Raw genomic sequence first — 20742 nt, 5'->3', positions numbered from 1 at the left:
GTTTTTACAGTTGGGAGAGGTGAGGGTGTAGTAAAGAGATGTTTAATTCTGTATTTCCTTTGTAGTTTTTCAGCATTTGAGCCATGTACATCACAGGTCCATGAAGCAACTGAGGCAGATCTTGGGGAATGAGCTGGAGCACTTGTCCTCCAGCAGGGAACCCTAGAATGGACAAGTGCTGCTTTTGATAAAACATTTTTATATAATCCCTCATTTCACTTCTAGATTTGACCGCTGCTTTGAACTGAATTTGATAGTCCTTAAATCTAATTTTCACTGCATTAGCTTGCAAATGATGAGGTAGAAGAAGCCAGTTTTGTTATCTACACACAGATGGCATCTTCTAGCTGGCAATGTCTGTCCTGAAAATTAAACAACATCATCTTGGTGATAAAAGAAGGGGAAAGCCTTTGCTTTTGTATTTGATGTATTGCTGCCGTCGTTACAGAATGCTAAATGAAAATATTTCACCAGTGAACAATGTGTAGCAATGTGCAGCACAGACAAAAGATGACAATTATTTAACGAGGATAAATGCAGCAACGCAGAGAAAGGATTAGAAGCATTGAAAATTTGGCTGGTTTTGAAATGGATTCAAACCATGCTGGAGAACAGACACACTACACGTGGCGTGTCCTGTGTGATTTACTTCTGCAGGAACCCACAAAGTCAAGTAGGAGTTAGTTTCTAGATATGAAAACTCAATGAGAAAAAAGAACTGAAAATAGAAATCCTACTGGTTAGAGATAGCCCAAGAAGGCTACTTCATGACCAGCTTGCTTTGGCAGCAGTCACATTGGCTGAAAGAAAAACAAAATAAAATAGCACCTTGTAGACCTGGCCTAAAGGGTTGAGAGAGGCTGGCATTGTGTTAAGCTGGGTCTGTTTCTCAAGTTGGATGGATGTTAATTGGTTTGTTTTCCACTTTTAAAGCACTGTTTTGAGCACACCTGTTTGTTAAAAACTTTTTAAATGAAAAGATGTTCTGAAAATAAGTGCTTGTTAACATTTTGCCTCTAGCCAACAAGAAGAAAGAGAAGGAACGTCCCGAGATCTCTCTCCCCTCAGACTTTGAACACACCATTCACGTGGGATTTGATGCAGTCACTGGAGAATTCACAGTAAGTAACTGCTGGATTTCGTGTTCACCAGAACTTCTAGTGTCTTGATGGTAAAATAACCTCCTATTGCCAGAAACATCAGATCACAGCAGCCAGGCTGTGAAGAAAGGGACTTTCATTTGTTGGGCTTAGGATTTGGAGTGTTTAACTTGTGATTCAGGCTGCTTTTTTTCTTTTTTTTTTTTTTTCTCCCCTCCAAGGATTGTCAGCAGAGTGTCTGTGGGAAATGAAAACTAGGAGGAATGTAGGTGTGTGTTTTTACCAGTCCCCCAAGCTGCTACAAGGGTTGGTTATTCAGTGTCTTTGGGAAAGCATAAAAAGTCCCCCCCACATGCATAGTAGACAACCAGCCCCAAGTGCAAAGTCCAGCTGCTCTGCAGATAACCCTTGGAGACACTCAGAAAGCTGCAACACTGTGGAAGTCCATGAATTTTAATTTAAAATCCTTCAAAATATATTTATACACTAGATAGTTAGTGTTCCTTGCCTTTATGCGTTAATAAATAGCTGTCAGCTTTTGCTTCTTGAATCTCAACAAAGCGTTGGGAAGAACGAATCTGATGGAAGCTCTTTGATGTGTGCAGGGGGCTTCAGAGCATTTTTCCCTCACGTTACTAGCAGGGTGCTGAAATCATTTTTCCTTAAAGCTCAGATGGCAGTGAGCTAAGGTTTTGTTAAGCTGTGGAGGTGAGAGGGAGCATCAGCAACTCTGCTGCCACCAGTAGTGCCCCATGAGCTGTGTAATCACCATCGTGGGCTGTGCTAGTGCTGACTGGCTGCATACACCAAACAGGATGGGACAAATCATTTGCCTGGACAAAGCATGGCTGATTTTCAGAATTTGAGCCCTGAATGTGATTCCTTGGTAATTTTGTATTCTGTTTGCTACTTCCGTTTCACAAAGGTGTTTCAGAAAGCTGGAAACTTTCTGTGTCCTGTGGTAGCAGTTGCAACAATAGGAATAAGAGCAGAAGAAAAAAGACACATTTAATTACAGCATGTCTTCAAAGGAGTAGTGAAATTGAATTATCCTTCGTAATTAGGAAATACAGCTACATTTAAAATAAGTGGACCAGTTAATTAGGATTTTTAAAATAGATGTCATAAAATCTTCCTTCAAAATTTATTCTGTGCCAAACCCTAGGGCTTGACTAAATGCATATTTAAAAAGCCCAGATGTGGTCATTTTTGATCAGAAACTTTGCATAAAGCTTTGCATAAAGCTTTTAAAATTGTGTTTTCCCTGCTGTCTATCCTGATTTTGCCTCTTTTTTCCCTCTTTCTTTCCTTCCCTGTAGCCACTTTATTGTTCAGGTTAATCTTCAGTGCCGTTCTCCTTACTTTCCTATCATATTATGGTACTTTATGCTTTTGTTTCTCTTCTTTCTGCGTTTGCATCACTTCTCCTTGTCTGTCTTCACCTTCCCACTTTCCTTTCTCTTCCCACTGGATGTTCAGCTGTTTTTCCTTTCAGCCTTCTGCCTTTATTTCTATCCTGTGTTTGGGGTGTTTGAGGCTTTTTCCTTCTGACCCCAGGCAAACCCAGTGGGTCACACTCGTGTTCTCTCATAATCTGACCTTGGTCTGGGTCCTGGTTAGTTCATGTCCCTGCCAGGAACAGGAAGGAGGGATGTCAGGCTTAGCACACTTCAATTCTGAGCACAGGCACTCACTATCTGTATTTCAGGGATCAAGGTTTGGATCGTTTTGGATGTTGCTATTATCTCCCAGTGTTTCAAAGCAGTCTCTAGCATCAGAGATCTTTGGGGGTTTTTAGCTGTCAGATGATGCCAACACAGAGCAAATCAATTCTACGTGGCTGAATAGGTCCAGCTTTGTTGCTGCAGCACGGTTTGTTTTTAAATACCTTTTCCCAAACAGTAGAGAGGAGAAATCTGCTGTTTTGCAATTACACTTGTTCCTGAAGTGTGGAGGTGCAGTGCTGCAGTCTGAGAAGGCTGGAACCAATTCAAAACTAACCAAAGGACAGGTGACTTCCCATGCCCAGCTTGCTTAATGCTGTAATCCTCAGTGGAGTCCATCAAAGGAAGGGAATTTTGGCACCATTAAGGACTAGATGTTGGTCCCAGCTACTCCAGGTGCAGGCATTACCTCACACACCACGTTAGGCATGTTTGGTTTGTCCCAGCCTGGAGAGAAGCTGTGTATCAGCTGGGTAGTCACGTGGTAAGTACGCCCTGCAAAGGGACTGCCACCAGCCCCTGCCATGTTCTGATATTCCCACTGTCTAGTGATCATGCTGTCTGCCTCTTTCAAAAGTTTGGAAGTGCCATGGGAGTGTCCAATCAATGTGCAAACGTACTGGGGGAGTTTGGTTTGAATTATTGCAGCTGTCATGCCAGTAGTGCCTGCTCTCCTGGTGATATGCAATGCCTCGGGCCATTTTCTGACACCAAACCATCACCTCCAGCTGCATCCCCTGGTTGCTGTTAGATGCATCCCAATACATTGGTTGCATGAGCTCCTGAGTTCTGGCTTTCAGGCTTGAGCACCAACCTGTGTTGTCCGTCATGAAGAAATACTCCATCTCCATTTCACTGTGCTTGGAGCAACCACATTTGCTAAGAAACAGGGCTTTCAAAGCGGAGAATAAAATCAGTTGGAAACTGTTGGGTGGGAGCATCTTGCTAGAGCTTTGTGTTCCTTTTTTTTGAAAAAAGACTTGCATTTTCTGAATGAAGGACGGCGCGGTTAGCAGGCCTTTGGGGAGTGGTTTTTTTTTTTTTGTAAGGCATGCATGTTTGAAACCATTTCCTCATCCCCAACCTGGAAGAAAATGTGATTACCCACCAAACTTTTAAAGCTTTTAGATGATGACATCAGTAAGTGGGAAAAGTTGTGGCTGTAGATCCAAAGAAGTTGCACGTTCCTAATCTAATCGGGCATTTCTTTACAATTGTCCTGATTTTCAGTCTGACACACACGGATTGTTGTGTTGTGGCGCTGTACAACCTCCCAGGTTTCACAATCTGACTTTGACCATCTGCTCTCTCCACTGGTCAAATGGTGATCTTGGGGCTGGAGAACCCCTAAGCCTGGAAAAAACTTTCACGGAACCATTCAAAAATGGTAATCTGGCTTCGAAACTAGTCAAACAGCAAAAGCCCAGATCTTTCTCTTTTTTTTTTCTTTTTTTTTTTTTTTCAATTTTAAATTGACAAGGGAAATCACATGGAATTTTTCTAGTCAATTGCCATTAATTCTCAGGAATGTATTTTTACGAGGAGAGAAAAAAACTGTTTAAAAGCGAGAGGAGGGGGAATGATGCTTCCAAACTTTGGAACAGTTGTGATTTTTCTGTTTTCCTAAACCTGCCTTCCTGTAGCCTGTCTGCCACCTGATCTCTTATTTGGTATCCACCTCGTAACTCCCATTTTCGACGGGACTTGCTCATTCTGGCCCGTTGGTTTCCTCCTCCTACCACCTTCTGAGTTTTCCCACCTTCTGTTTTAACTTTCTTTTCTTTCTTTATTTACGTCCATTGCAGCCAGATCTCTATGGCTCACAGATGTGCCCAGGGAGGCTCCCAGAGGTGCGTCACAGGCCCCAAACGCTTCTTTGAGATGTCATAGCACTGCAGCTGCAGGTTGATGTGTGTGCAGTAGATTTGTTGCTTGGCTTTTCCCCACTTTTTTTTTTTTTTTTTTTTCCCATCTATCCTAAACTTTGGAGGCCCATGTCACACGTTGTTTTGTGGACACTTTTCTGAGAAGAAGTTATATGGAAGTAGATTGGGGTGGCAGGTTTTTCCTTCAGAGAGCCCTACAGTTCCCTGGTCAATGTCAGCTGTGCAGTAAAGGGGGAAGATGACAGGCTGGCAAATCTAAGGAGTTATCCTGGATAACTGAACCAAGTTCTCCTCAGTAGCATTTCAGTGTAGAGCTGGGGCTTTTAGTGATTGGGTCGATTTTCAAATTCCACCTCACCCATAAGATGTCCAAGAATTCATCCAAGGCTTTGGCACTCTGTCTGTTTTCTGAGTCCCTGGTTTCTGTATGTTTGCAGTAGAGAATCTGGAAATGGAATACCATCCTTTACAGCTGTGGGATACCTCAGTGTCAGGATTTTGAGAGCTGAAAGGCAGATTCTTTACCCCACAGTGTTCCCTGGTGTGCTGAAAATTAATTGTATCAGGGTGGGGTTTACCTTTGAATCAGACAGCAGTGATCATGTCAGCAAAATGTGTTTGCATTCCTAAGCATGAAAAGTCCACTGTAAAGCTCCTAAAAAACACTGTGTTGTCCACCTGTAGAGAACAGTCTTGTTATGTCTGCCCTGAATCACCAGGCAAACAAGCTTAAGCCTTAAATCATTATTCCATTGAAGAGCAGAGTTGATCTCCAGAGAAGTTTCATGCCCTTTTTTTTACCTCTCACAGTCATTACTTTATTTTCTTTTTAAAGTTGGGTCCTGGTTTTAGCTAGTTTTTCCATAGAGAAGAAATGATTGCATCTAATTTTAATTGGAAGGTGTCAATCAAAATTTCTGCCAGTAATCTTACAGCAAGCATGGGATCTTGGTAAAGATCTGTGAGGCTGCAGATTTTAAATACTCTAAACCCACTTTGTTTCCACTCGACACCTACAGGGCATTCCAGAGCAGTGGGCCAGGCTACTACAGACCTCCAACATAACAAAACTGGAGCAGAAGAAGAACCCGCAGGCTGTCCTAGATGTTCTCAAATTTTATGATTCAAAAGAAACAGTTAACAACCAGAAATACATGAGCTTTACATCAGGAGGTAAGTTGATGTCTCCCAACAGGGGAGGTCAGGCTCCAAAACAACTCAGAGCAAACTTCAGCGTTCAGGTGGTCAGGAAACAACCTTAACCAATTCCACACTGTGGGATACTCCTGAAATTAATTCCATTTCTCCTTTATTTTCCCCCCAAATGTCATGAAAATGGTGGCCTTGCTTTGTTGCAGTTTTTCAGAGCTAACCGAGATTTTGAAACAAATTAAGATAACATTAGTTTGGCAGAGTGTGGGCAGCGTTTGGAATGTGACCTGCTGGGGTTCCATGTGCTCCACAGGATCATCCGTGGAAGTGGAGTCTGTCATTTCCTCAGTTTGAAAGTTCGACTGAGACAAATTCCAAAATGCAGAAGTTTCTCAGAAGTCTTTCTAAAAACTGTCCACTTATCTCCAGGACTGAGAGAAAGCATTTTCTTTTTTCCCAGATTCCATAATTAAAGGATTTCACTAATTTGACACTTGTGAGCCAAAATAGCGATTCCCTTTTTGATGAAATGCAAACTTCAGAACAGTTCATGTGTGCTCCTGAGCCCAGGAGCTGTTCTCATGCTTGTCAGAATAGAGCTGCAACGGCTGAGGGGGGTTTCAGGGAAGCTTTTCTGTGGAAATGTTGTCAGGTGGCTAATGAGAATGAATGCATGCAATTTAATGAAAAAATAAAAAAGGAAAAATAAAACACAGGAAGAAAAGGAGAAAAAGCTGCTTTAGCTCTTGGGTGGAACAGAAGAATTGACAGTTAAAGAACAATTTGCATTTTCTTGACCAAATTTCTATTTACTTTATTTACGTGCAAACAGGGCAAAAAAATAAACACAGGGGCAGAACTTTGTCCTGTTTTCTTCCTTGCTGTTGCTCCTGAAGGCATGGCGTGAAAGAAAAACCATCTCTATTTGGGTTAACTTGTTCTGTGGGCTTCCCCAAAACAGGCAGGGGTTTTTTTTCCTAACAGCGTCTGGTTCATTCTCCTTTGCTCATTGCAGATAAAAGTGCCCATGGATACATAGAAGCCCATCCATCGGTGAGTGGGGAAGTAACTTTTGATGTTGCTAGTGTTTAAGAATTGTGAAGCGAGCCATGATCTTTCCTGGGCTGATCTATGATTTTCTGTTATCTTTTTAGAAAGGTGAAGGTCTGCTTTAGCAGACAGAAGGTTGCTGGCCGGTTTTAGCCATGGTGTAAATCATTCACAATATGCGGCGCCTCCTAATGAGCCCATTTTAATTTCGTTTTAAAAATTTAGAATCCCATTTCTATCAAGTTTCATGATTTCTCCTTAGTGCAGCTGGATATTTAACTGAATCTAAATAAGGTTATAATTGATATGTAACTCACTGGAACCGTTGTAGGCAAGTTTTAAATAACCATCCACTCTAATTAATGCTGGATTGCAATAGCAATCCCAGAGATGTAGGAGTGACATACACATTAATACTGACCAAATTTATTAGGATTATTGTTAGTGAATTAAATAGCAAGTGACTGAATGGGGATTAGGCTTTTATTTTAAAGTGTTAAGCAGCTTCATGTGAGGTTTGGGATTACACAGCCAACTGTGTATAATGAAACGAAAATCATCTTTGAATATTCACACTTCGGAGTTTCAGTCAATGCCACTTCCCTTATCTTTAATAAAACACACTTCTCAGAGGAAGTGTGGTGTTCACCAGAGCAGAGTAAGCCTTCTCAGGAGCTCTTCCTGTGGCTGTGGACACCTTGGCAGATGCTGTAGTATTTTTGTCTAGCAGACAGAGGCAGTAGTGAGACAGTCAGCACGACAGCTTTCCAAAATTACTGACTCAGCTCTCCCTGTTTGCCGTGGGCTTCCCTTTCTGGTATTTCTACTGCACCGAAGGGAGAGTGACAGTCAGATGTGGATATGATGAGTGGTGCCTTCGATCTGCTTCAGTTCTCTAAGTGACCTGTTGTAGCCAGATTTCAAGCAGTTGGTAAACACTTCACGAGGTGCATTTTTATTTTTTTGTTCCACCAGCAAATTTGGGATGACGTGATACAACCCCCTGGCTCTGAGCAGCAGCTGGGCCTGGAGTTCAGTGCACTAAACCTTTAGGTGTTGTGCTGAGTTTAACTTAGACCTTGGGCCCATAGGAGCACGTGCGTGTCTAGATTGGCCTTGATGTCCAGGAAGATTTAAGGCTGTAGGTATCTATCAAAGCTTCAAAGTGGCAGGATAGTGACTGTCACTCACAGTACTGTCTGTCCCCAGAGCACGAAAACAGCATCAGAACCTCCTCTGGCTCCCTCTGTGTCTGAAGAAGAGGATGAAGATGATGAGGAGGAGGAGGATGACAATGAACCTCCGCCTGTTATCGCCCCACGGCCTGAACACACGAAATCAGTAAGTGCCAGCTTTGCTTAGGTGTGTGTTTGGGGCAGTGCAGAGCTGCAAGTTTCTGATCAGACAGCACCTCCTGTCTGGAGCTGAAGGTGCTTGGGTGGAAGTCCTGTCATGACACAGCTTCACTCCAGCCACCGACACTGGGGAAATCGGGTCTGAACTTCCACGTTCACATTTCCTGGGATTCTGGGGGGGCTATGACTTTTCTTCTTGTATCAGGGTAGAGGTACCGTCATGTCCTTTAATGCTACAAGTGTGAGAAGGAGCCTCTTTGCCCGGCTGTGCAGGCTCCCTGTGCAGGCCAGCAGGAATTGCAGCTCATAGCCTGGCAAGATACACAGGACACACTGTCCTCTGGAGGTATCTGCCCCTCTCCATGAACTGTATCAGAAAATCCATGAAAATTGAACATCAAACTGGCCATGAACTTGTAACCTTTCATTTCTGCCTGCTCAGTTTGAGAAGTGGACAGCAAAACCAGTTTTAGGATGTGGCTGACACGATCTTCCTAAGGGTTTGTACTTGAAATAGGATCTCAGGGGCACCTCTGCCAGCCACCTTTGTGACACAAAACAATTTCTTGTCACAGATCTACACACGCTCTGTTATTGAACCTGCAGCTGCACCAGCACCAGCTAAAGAAGCCACCACTCCCCAACCTGAAAACTCCAACACAAACACTCTGTACAGAAACACGGACCGGCAGCGAAAAAAGTCCAAGATGACAGATGAGGAGATCCTAGAGAAACTGAGTATGTATTGGGGGTTTGGAGTCTGCTAGAGCAGCGTATTTCCTGCGTGTGTCAGCATGAGCTGGACCAAATGTTTCTCTCCGTCTGGTGTCACAGAATCATTTACAGCTCCCTGCAGAAACTGTTGTGCTTTCAGGCAGAGAGAGAACACTCGGGGTGTTCCTGCAGCCTCTGAGGGCAGCCGGGCCTGGCTTGGGTTTGCCTGAGCTTCCTTCTGTGCTGAAGGCAAAAGCAGAGATTGTTTCTGCTTGAGCAAAAGGCTGTGACCTAGTGAATGGTGTAGGGAACTCCTGTGTACTAATGGCCAAATGGAACAGAATGTTTGGGTTCCTCAATTCTCTTTAGACTCCTAACTTCTCACGAGTCATTGGAGTCAAAATACTTGGCAAACATCCGTTGGGTTTTTGGGGTATTTTTTTGTCTGTGGGAGGTGTGGGGTTTTTTACCAGTAGACAACTGCAGGACTAAGCCGGTTCCTTCAGCCTCAATGAGCTCTCCTTGAGACAGTTACACATTTTCCAGGTATTCTCTGACTGTCCTTTTTGTAACTGTTACAGTTCCTCCTACTTCTACAGTTCATTTTAATAAGGATTTTACAATTTTATCGGTGAGCTCTCCTTTGAAAGGAGCATCTGCTATATATCCCTCAGATGACATGGCACTTTTTCATGGCTAATCCCCAGCCAGTTAATTGTTAGAATCCTAACCATTGGCCCCAACCCCTGTGCAGACCACACTCTGTTGAAGCACATCAAGCCCTTCATGATTCTGCAGTGCAACCAATTTAATTTCCTTCTTGCCTGTGATAGCTGCCGGTGCAGTGTTCTGAGATTAAATGGTTGGGTTCAGGACAGAGCCCAGGTTACTCTGTGTCTACCATGAACTAGTTAGTAAAAAAAACAGATTGTGACACCTCCTTGTGTGAGATCACAAAGCCAATAAGGTCTCTTTAATGGAGGCAGCTGCTTGTAACAGGCTGCTGTCTGGCTGTGGCTTTTTCTCAGTGCTCAACCTTCTTGTCGTGCCTGCCCTGCCGCTGGTGGCTGCTGTGACTGCACGGGCTGAAGCTTTCTTCGGCTGTGAGATTTCAGCTGCTTGCACAGACTTCCCTTTTGCTGCATCCTTACCAAGCTGACATGAATCTCAGTGACATTAGGGAGTATCCAAGGGAAAAATTCAATAGTTTTAGCTGAGGGCACAATGAAATAAATTCCAGAGCAGGTGGTTACCTGCAGGTATGTCAGCTTATAGAGAGAGGAATCCTGCTTCTCCAACTGATGCTGAATGTTTGAGGCAGGCTTCCCCCATGAGATCTACAGGTACTCTGCCTCCATGAGCTCAAGTGTGCCTATCATTTATTCAGGCTGCTGTGTATGCCAGGTTGGGACTGAGCCCTGGAGTTTGGGGGGTTATATCTTTGAAATGTTACATGCTTTCACGCTTTTTCTTTCTTAACGATTTGCTACCCATTGAGCAAGGTCTGAATGTCTGCCTTGGGCAAACTGTGATGTGGGCAATGAAAATGTTTTTGTGCTTTCACAAAGCTATCTGAAAACAGGCATGATGCTTTTTTATTGGAATCTTGAATTAATTATATTTAAACAGTGTGGTGCTTGTTCTATTTTAACTCTCATGACTGCTCCACCTTGCCTTCTCCCCCCACAACTGTTTCTGTGCTACTTTTAGGAAGATGTCCCCTGCCCTCTTTTATCTAAAATTGCATTCATAATTCTCTTCTGCTTGAAATTACTGGAGTTCTTTTAGAGCTTTTAGAGTTTTATTAGTGAGTAAAGCCTGTAATATTGAGATAAGATCAAATAAAATTCTGTCTGTAATGAAATCATGACTATGTTCCGCTGATAACTATAAAACAGAAGTGGCCCAATTCAACTTTCTTATCCACTTAATTTAGGACTTGATAAAGGAAAATGCTTAAAGACATCAAAATAACTGATAGGTTTATCTTCTGTCCAGAGCAGGGAGTGCTTGTCTGAGTGGGAGCTGCGTACCTGTCACTTTGTTGATTTCAATGTTTTACTGTTTGATGTGCATTGGCTTTAAGCACAGGGAACCAGCCACAAGCAACTGCCTTGGAAAAGCAGCTACTCAAGTCTTGAGGAAAAACTCTGGAAATCTGAACTTCAAAATTAGTGGCAAATTGGGAAAATAATTTTTTTAAATATTTTTTCTTCAGCCTTTCTCTGTATTCTATTTGGAAGTGAGTGAACTTCCATGAACTTATGATATCTGTTCTAATAGATACACCGTTCCATTAGCTTGCTGAAAACAGCAGCTAGCCAGGCACTGGCAGCACAGTGCTGCTGCTGTTGTCCAGCCCAGCACAGAATTAGAGCAGTGTTTGATTTACTGCTGCAGAGCTCCTGGGGTGTGGGACAGTCCCATGTGGGACAGGCTGGCCCCATCACCCCTTGTGGAGTTTGTGCCACTGAAAGCTGAAGTTAAACCTGGACACCTTCTTGTCCATTTGGAGATGCCAGGATTCTGGTGGGAAGGAAAGAAAGCAGTAATTGGGGTGTTTTGTTAGTGTCTAATGAAAGAGCCAAAACCTGATAGACTCAAACAAATCCAAAGGCTTAAATAAAGAAGCAGGACTGTTTTTTCTGGTCTGGTAGTTTCCTTGATAGAATGCAAACAGTGAAGCCTCAGGTGGTGGCTCAGCGTCTTCTAAGGACTTACCTTGGAATGTAGAAATCACAAAAATAAAATAGTTTAAGAAGATGAGTTCAGAAGGAAACTGATCAGTGATCTGCAGCATATTTCCTTTGACAGATCCTGTATTACAAATACCAACATGTATTTGTTTACCTGTGCATCCAAAACAAACGTAGATGATGCACCATTCCCTCTTAGTAGTCACAAACATCTCTTCACCCTGTCCAGGCCATTTTCATGGAGGGAGATCTTTAGCATCCAAATGGGCATCTGTCTGGATGCCTAGCCAGGAATCCTGCCTGCCAGCACGGCGAGAAGACGGGGCAGCAGCACCATCTGCTACGCTCCCTGCTAAAGCAATCCTGCAGCCCTTGGCAGGAGTGTAAATGGGAGCTGCGGGAGAAGAGGTTTCCTTTGCCCCACGTGCTCACTCCCCTCGCCTGGTGCTCCAGGAAGAGCAGCCAGGGCTGATGGCAGGGTGAGCCTGCCTGTGCCTGGGATGCCCACACAGTCTCTAGTGCCCTGAAGTGGTCCTGCCCTGTTGTGCCAGCCTGCAAGAGTCAGATGAGCTGGAGTGTCAGGAGCCCAAGCTGAGGGTGTGACACCTTCAGAACCTGGTTAACTCTTCCTAGTTTCATCTCACTGAAACACGTGGCATGAAACAAAGCTCCTTCTGCTTCACTACAAAATCACTCTTTAGTAGAGAAGAACAGGACTAGAGGAGTCTGGGACTCCCTTCTAGCTGACTAGAAGGAGGGGCAGGAGCTGAGAAGGTATAAAACCTCCTGCTTCACACTGTGGAGCTTGCCCGTCCCACTGCTGCAGTATGGAGCTTCCAGGAGTCAGCAGCCCCTTGTTTGGTCTGTGTTGTGCGTCCTATCAGCCGGGCTCAGGAGCAGCATCCCTCTGGGCAGCTGTGTCACACCAGGGCCCCAGGAGCACCGCTGTCCTTGTGAGCCACCCTGCTGGTTTGAGGAGAGCAGCGTGTGTGTGGTGCTGAGTCCAGTGTGTGACACTGAAGACCAGCAGCGTGCTGCTTGAAATGGCACAGGGCAGGAGAGAGTCTTCAGAACATAGCCTGGAAACAGGGATGGGGGCCCTGCTTCCGAAACCCCATCACTGATTGCAGCACGAGATGCTGTTCACTGCAAACATAAAGGCACTCTTTTGGCAAACTGCTGGAGGGTTGAGGTGATCTCCTCCTGGCCTGGAAACACTTGCAATGCTCTTCCTGTTCCAAAAATGGTCCCTGTTCATAACAAAGTGAGCACAAGGTACGTTTAATCTTCAGATTTGTTGAATCACAGAGTGTTTATTTCCAAGAAAATAAAGGCACCGTTGTTCCAGCTCTCCTTAATGTTCGTAGAGAACAAACGCTTGCATTGGTGCCTCTTGTTTTCTGATCTCTGTCTGTTCTGAATGTTTCTCCTTTGTGTTTAGTTTCCTCTCAGGGGAACCCTAAAGGACTGTAGAAAATCAGTGCTGTTTAGAGGCCATCTGTGCTGTGGAGCTGCCTCTGTTGTTGCAGTTGTTGTTGTTACCCAACTGACCACGAATGGCTCAAAACCCCAGACAGTGGGGCTGCATTTCGGATCTGCTGGAAGGTGGAATCTCTGTTTTGAAGTGAGACTCTTGCATTTTGTTTCTTTCAGGGAGCATTGTGAGCGTGGGAGATCCCAAGAAGAAATACACTCGATTTGAAAAAATTGGCCAAGGGTAAGTCATATCCCAGTTGCTTGTGCAAAAACATGGGCCAGCTGTTTTGCTGGTGTAATATCAAGCATGGTGAAGGTCAGCAAGCTTCAAACATGTTCAGATATGATCGTGATAGATGCTCCCGTCTCTCAGTACTGATCAAAATTTATAACTGGTCTAAAGTAATCATCAAAGACAACTTGATGCTGATGATGGTATCTTATCTGCAGCAAGGAGCAGGGCCTAAAAGATCTCCTGTCCCTCAAGTGTGTTTGCTTGTTTTCTTAGGAGAAATCATTTTTGTATGTCTCAAAATAATACAGCCATGCTCAAGAAAGGAGAAAAGACATTATTACCTGAAAGAGTAACTTATCACCTGATAAGTGTCAGCTCTCAATAACATTTATTTCAAATACTTGCTTAAAGCAATATTCAGTAGTCAACTATAACCACACAGTTTAGAAATGGAAACCAGAGGTAAAATAGTAAGCTCTTTTTTCTAGCAGGGGTTGTAAAACCCAAAAATTGAACAATAGACACAGTGCCAATGCACTTCAGAGGAAAACACATCATCTGCCTCATGGTGGATCTCTTGTGGATCCTGCAGGTTCTAGGCATTTATTGAAAATAATCACCCGAGCCATTCCCTTTTGAAACCCAGCTTTGCTTACTGTAGATTGGATCGATTTGAAATATTTCCTGTGTGAGGAGGCCAGAACAAAAGATCAGGTATCTGACTTGCGTTTTAAATGTGGACTGCCTGCACCGTTAGCGTTTCCTTGGCAGTGTTGTCATTCCAGGAGGACTGGCACCATCTGTGTAACACCAGGACACTGCTGTCAGTGGAGGACAGAAGCTGTTCCCTGGCATCAGGAGATCTTTCCCTGCCTTAACTGTTTGTGAGGTCTGAGCTCAGAGTAGCCTGTTGCTAACCTGGAGTGGTTAATGTGCTGCAGAAAGGCTGACACACTCATGCTCCTTCTCTGGCAGGTTTTATCTCGGGTCTCTCTGGTTTGGTAGGGCCCTTGTGGGAAGGTGTTTATGCTCCTTTCGTTATATGAAAACCCTTTCTCAAATTCCAGCTTGCTTCCTACCCAAAGCTTTGGTTCTTACTGTCATTTGTAAAATGTCAGTGGGTACTTCAAGCTGTGCCTGTCTCTTAGAAGAGAAGTATCAGCTGAACAAGTGAGAGCAGAATAAACATGCATGTGCAGCAGATTATTGCTGTCGCTGTGAGAATGTGACCATCACCCTCACAGTCTTTTATTTTGATAGTGCTAGGATTGAGCTTGTACAAAGGTGCCTTGACAGCTGGTGGAAAGACAAGTGGCTGGTATGTGGCCTAAAAGGGTACCTAAATGGATTTCCTCCAGCTTTTAGTGCAGCCTGAAGATTGCATAGCCTCCTTGGAGAGGAGTGAGTGTGCTGCCATAAGTAACTCGTGCCTCTGATACTGCAGGCCAATTTACTGTGACAGGAAAAGATCCTAAAGGGAGAGATCATCAGAAGGTAATCAAACAGGATGGTCAGGAGGGCCCAGAGGGCTGCACGGCTGGGTTTGGGTGTGGGCAGCAGTGCCGGGCTGTGGCACTGGGCAGGTGCTGATGTGCTCAGTTCCTGAGCTGCCACCTCTGCAGTGAGCTGGCTGCAGCTGTGCCAAAGGCAAGTGTCATGGTGTTGGGAGTGAGCAGGTTTTTAGTGGCTGCTACTGAGAGCACTGCGAGGATGGAGAGGTGTGGCTGCTCGGAGAACTGCAGGCAGGGAGCAGCCGCTTATGTAAGGAGAAGCAATTTGTCCAGCACATTGCACTCCATGGCTTCATACAGCTGGGAGGGGAATAAATACTGAGGTGGTTTTACAGGCACTCTGCAGTGAGCAGGAGTCAGCAGGGCTGTGCTGCAGAACAGGTCAGTGCTGAGTCCCTGTTCTGTCTCCAGCTGGGGACTGAAAATGTTGCTGACACCAGAGGAGACTTAGTCCTAACTAGCACTTGATGAAGAGGTTGTGTTTGCTCGAGCAGTGTTAGCTCTTGTGGCAAGACAAATTAGAATGGAGCCGTGGGCAGCCTGGTTAGTGCTGCACTGCATCACAGTGACACACATCTAATGGGGAGTCCTGGCACCTGCCTAACTGCACTAAAGACAGGGTGCTGCAGAACTGATTAAAAGTTACTGATCAGAAAGGGGTTACTTAGAAGTAAAAGGTTTGTAATGCAGAATCACAAAGCCTTTGCAATTTATTCACAGCTTTACTTAAATGACCTTTATCTAAACTCCTCACAGGTGGCCTGGAGCATTCCAAAAGCATTCTTATTTCTGGAGCTGTTTTGAAGTAAAGCCTGATAGGACTTTGCTCAGGAGAATCATCACAGTGTTAGCAATTCTGAATAAATGTTGTTGACTTCTTAGGAAAAGAAATTGGATTAATCTTGTCAATTAGTCATAGGAAAATGCATTTGCCTTTATATTAAAAGAATGCATAGCATGCCCAATGAGGATATTGCTCTCAATGCAGACATAAGGTCTGTGTTGAATTAAACTGCTTCTGAAATATTTCAGCCTGCAGGTAAACAAACAAGCCAGGGGAACATGTGAAAAGGAGCAAACTGATTTGGGCACTTTGAGTCACTGGGGCACTTGCTGGATGCACATTCCTGCCTGTGAGAATTCCCTCCCTGGCTCTCTACTGCCTCACTGCCCCTGCAGACATGGTAAATATTGGCAGTGTAAAGCTGTGGTTTAGCTCAGAAGGGTTTTCAAGCCCCTAGTTGCTTTGAAACCCAAAGGAATTGCCTCTGCCTGGGGCCTTGTCAGCCCTTCCTGTCATTATGGGGAAGAATTCTTCGTCTTTGAAGGAGAGGCAGATGGCAAACCAAACCTCACCCTGTCTAGTCTGCCGGTGAGCACCCCATTTATTTCTGGTGGCTCTACAACACTACCTGTGTGTGCCACAAAAGCAACACATGGACACCATGGAGAGTCCTTCACATGTCAGGTGCACTCAACAGAAGCAGCTGCCTACGGTTCTTGACACACAGAGCAGCTCTCCAAGTGTCCTCTGTTCTGAGTCCTTCTCAGTTTGGGAGTGAAATAATAGATGCCTTAACCTGCTCTAGCTGTGACCTCGGAGGATGGCTGGAAAATTGTTTACTTGCATGCTGGAGGAAGCTGTATTTAGATCTTTTCATCAAATGGCTGTCATATGTTCAGGGTGCTCAGAGTGACTGTGTGACATTGCCTGAGTTTGGCAGATGGATTCAATTTAAAGGTGTGAGAAGGCCCAGCTGGATTGTGTGTTGCATTTCATGGAAAAAACACACTCACAGACACACAAAGAAAAAGGGGGGGGAAACTAAATTCAACACAGCAAAAGGGAAAAGAATTAAACATACTGTTCTCCAGTTTTTGTAGACATTCCCCCCCCTCCCCTTAGGTTTTGAATTAAAATAACGTCGAGTGTACAGTGGAGATTTGCACCAGCCCTTTTTCTTCATGTTTCTCAGTTTTCTCTTGGACCCCCAGCATGGCAGAGGGCTGGTGTGCTGCCGTGCTGTTGGTTTGGGAGTGGGTGAACCCTTATAAACACTCCAGGCAGCAGAGCTCTCTTGTCTGGGCTGCCTTTCACTTCCAGGGGCTGAGGTGTTTCTCAGTTTCTCCTGCTGTTTTGTTTCTAGGGCTTCAGGAACTGTTTATACAGCGATTGACATCGCCACAGGACAAGAGGTAAGTGTCAAAAATCCCAGCAGATTCTGCAGCAGTTGAGTGCTTTCCCCTCTGCTGGGAGCTGTGGCTGGAGCTTTGGGAGGCCAGTAGAGCTTTCCTGCAAAGGCTGTTTCTCTGAAGAATGGACAAATGTCAGCTGGTGAAATCCATCATCTGCTGTCTTCAGCTTTTCAGTGGAATGTCTTTAAGGGCAGTGTGGTTCTGTGCCTCAGTAACTGAACGCTTACTGTGGCCATGTGCTTGAGCAACACTGGATCTGAGGTTTTCATAAATGCCTGAAAAGGTGCCTGTGAATTCCTAGAATCCATTTCAGAAGTTGGGAAGTGCTAGGATTGTTATTTTTGTTGTGGAACAACACCCATGGCGTATGTCTGTGTTGGCTTTGTTACGCAATCAAGGAGAGCAGGCGATACATTCAAAAACCATGTGATTGTCCACTGCATGTTCATGCTGATCTTGTGCAGCAGACTGCTCAGGTTAATGGTTTTTAATGTCATTTTAGGTGGCCATAAAGCAAATGAATCTCCAGCAGCAGCCCAAAAAGGAACTAATTATCAATGAAATCCTGGTCATGAGGGAAAATAAGAATCCCAATATTGTTAACTATTTAGACAGGTAAGTTGTTCTGGTATTATCATGTGAATGTTCATTTACACACTGCAGGCCAAAGGTTAAAAAAACCCTTTGATCACTGCAGAACATGGAGCTCTTTGTTATTTCTCTACTCATCTCCAGTGGACGGGAGGAGATGGCATTGGCTCTGCAGTAGTCTTTTCTGGCATACATAGTTTGAAGTCTGTTTTCAAAAACCTGGACCAGCCATATCTTACTAAAACAACATTCTGTCAGCTCCATGTTCCAAGTATTTCCATGTTGTTTTGTTGTTCTGGGGTTTGGGTTTTTTTTAAAGTTGATCAGATTTTCTGTGTCTTGTGCAAAGTGCTGACAAACCATCCTAGAAATTCTTTCCTTTGGGCCGTTTCCACTATTTTCCATTGCTGAGGATGCCAGGAAGACTAAGTTCTTGTTTCCAGAAACACCTAATTTGACAGTTTTTTAATGACCTTTCCTGTTTCTGAATGTGTTTTGCAAGGTTTTCCAAACATTTGACCAACTTCTGTCCTCAGTGGTCCTCATCTCCCACACACACCCTCCTCCCATGGATAACTTTGAAAGTTGTGTTGCCTCATTCCTGGGGTTAATGGTGGGATTTGAGTTAAGATGATGAACCAGCTGGTGCCATGTGTCCTGGTTCCAGATTTCTCTTTGCTTGCTTATCTTACTGAAGTGCATTCTTCACTTGTTTGTCACCTAAGGTATCTCCTTTTTTCATGGATGTGTCTTTCTCATGTAGGCTCTGCAGACTCCAAGAACTGTGTAGCCTAGAAGGAACGTCCTCATCATTTTATTCTGTCTTCATTTGCAAGCCACCTGGATACCAGAATCAGTTGCAGGTTATGATTATTGGTTAGTTTAGCTGTGCACACTCATCTCCACAGCACTGTTTTGTCCTTTCAGCTACCTTGTTGGTGACGAGCTGTGGGTGGTGATGGAGTACCTGGCTGGAGGCTCGTTAACCGATGTCGTCACCGAGACGTGTATGGACGAGGGACAGATCGCTGCCGTGTGTCGGGAGGTGAGGGATCCCACCTGGGCCTCTGCCTGCATGGACAGGATGATGCTTCTGTTTCCATGGCTGTCATTATGTGGAGAAGAAAGAGCAGATCCACTGCAGCAGCAGTGGTTCTGTCTGTGTTTGCAGGGGACAGTCTGTAGCAATAATGGATGTTTCCCTTTCAAAAGCTGCTATGTGCCTTCCCCTGAAAGACACAACTCTGACAGTGTTGGAGCAGCAAGCTCTTCTCTTGGCTGCACCATTCCTCACCATTCCCCTAGAAAGGAAATCCCGCAGAGCAGTTCCTTTCTCATGTGATGAAATCATGTCATGAATTTTTACCCTTACATTGCTTTTTTTCTCTTATCAGTGCCTGCAAGCCCTGGATTTCCTTCATTCCAACCAAGTGATCCACAGAGACATCAAAAGTGACAATATTCTTCTTGGGATGGATGGATCTGTCAAATTGAGTAGGTATTTTTGGTCAAGTGCAGCATTCCTGGATGGTGGGGTGTGGGATTTTGAGAACTCACCACTCTGAGTTCTCCAAAAGTGGTGCTGGTGGGAGTGCCTGGACCCCTGCTCTGAGGGCACAGCTGCAAAGTGCAGAGAGGTCTGGAGAGAAACAGCATGTCAAGAGTGGCTTTTGCTTTGTGTGTGACCCTTCCAGAGTGGAGGGAGTTACAGTCTAAAGCTTCAAGTGATTAAGTGAAAGCCAGTGAATGAAACTTGAGGGTTTCTTTAAGTGGCCAATTCCTTATTACCTTGGCTGCAGCCCTGAAGAAACGCAGCGTGGCTGCTTTTCCAGACTTGAAGTGGGGTTCTTTTGCTCAATTTCATAATTCAAGGTGGCTTTAACAGTATTTGTTTTTCTCCTCAGCTGATTTTGGCTTCTGTGCTCAGATCACCCCTGAGCAGAGTAAACGGAGCACAATGGTGGGGACTCCTTACTGGATGGCACCAGAAGTTGTGACAAGAAAAGCATATGGGCCCAAAGTGGACATCTGGTCACTTGGGATCATGGCAATAGAAATGGTGGAAGGAGAACCTCCTTACCTTAATGAAAATCCTCTCAGGGTAGGGTGAAATACCAGATATTGCTGTCTTTCTAATCTGTGCTGTGTTTTGTCTTCCATGAGATTAAATCCCATTCACATCAGCATGAACTAGTTCTACCGAGGCCCACCTCTAAAACTGCTCCTACAGCACATCAGCTGGATTTCCTGTTTCTGACCAAATTCACAGTCAGACATTCTTGAGATCCGTGTAAGAGGTCTCAGCTGCCTCCAAACAGAAGAGCTTATAAAGCAAGACTGCTTTTTGCAGCAAAAAATTTTTTTTGCTGATAATACACAGTAGTTGTTGGATTGCTTGTAGTACACAGTGAATATTTTTCTTTCACAGCCCAAGCCACTTTCCCCATGTCACTAAGCCTTCAGCATTCCAGCTGCCAAAACCTCCTGTTCCCTGCCTGGCAGTTTCTGGGATGGGGATGTCATTAATGCATTTACTTGAATATTAAAATTAGTGGAGGGTTACCATGGGGATGGAATTACTCCTTTTTCTGATGAGACTGTCAAAAGTTTTACCATATAAGTGAAGCTGATTTGGAATTTAGAGTCTGCTGAAAGATAGTTGAAGGTGGGTCCTGTCTGCCCAATTTCGCCTTTTCATCATAACGTATTTGTGCATGCAACTTGACACGTCTGTTGAACATGAGACTCCAAATATTTCTGGTTTTTTATCCAAGGAATAAGCTGATGGATTTCTATTTTTTTTTGTTTTTTTAAATCTGGTCACCATTTTTTATCAAGAACAGAGCAAAAAACCTGATGAATTTTGTTTATGGGAGCCATACTTTAGAGACCAGTGAGCACTGTAGAGATGCATTTTATGTAATAATCCTTTGAAATAATATCTTTAGACCCTTTAGACTCTTTAAAATGGTCTGTAAAGCTGTGTCAATACTTGGAGAAGTAAAATGTGCTGATGTAGCTCCTACTAACAAAGTCAGCCAATGAAATGAGCTGTC

At 44.2% G+C, this 20742-nt stretch overlaps 1 protein-coding gene across 2 annotated transcripts in view; it reads left to right on the top strand.

Moving 5' to 3' along the window:
- PAK3 (p21 (RAC1) activated kinase 3) overlaps positions 1-20742 on the top strand; it is a 100704-nt gene that overhangs the window by 71057 nt on the left and 8905 nt on the right. For both annotated transcript variants that reach the window (XM_066202592.1, XM_066202591.1), the window contains exons 3-13: positions 1021-1121; positions 5730-5883; positions 6878-6915; positions 8122-8253; positions 8843-9005; positions 13331-13394; positions 17047-17095; positions 17598-17710; positions 18614-18731; positions 19081-19180; positions 19591-19787. In XM_066202592.1, coding sequence (XP_066058689.1) covers positions 1021-1121; positions 5730-5883; positions 6878-6915; positions 8122-8253; positions 8843-9005; positions 13331-13394; positions 17047-17095; positions 17598-17710; positions 18614-18731; positions 19081-19180; positions 19591-19787 — 1229 coding nt within the window. The remainder of the gene's footprint in view (positions 1-1020; positions 1122-5729; positions 5884-6877; positions 6916-8121; positions 8254-8842; positions 9006-13330; positions 13395-17046; positions 17096-17597; positions 17711-18613; positions 18732-19080; positions 19181-19590; positions 19788-20742) is intronic.

The sequence above is a fragment of the Chamaea fasciata genome, unplaced genomic scaffold (genome assembly GCF_029207755.1).
Source record: "Chamaea fasciata isolate MVZ Bird 193981 ecotype frontalis unplaced genomic scaffold, bChaFas1.0.hap1 SCAF_22, whole genome shotgun sequence".
In the NCBI taxonomy this organism is placed as follows: domain Eukaryota; kingdom Metazoa; phylum Chordata; class Aves; order Passeriformes; family Sylviidae; genus Chamaea; species Chamaea fasciata.
This window is presented reverse-complemented; position numbering and strand designations above follow the sequence as displayed.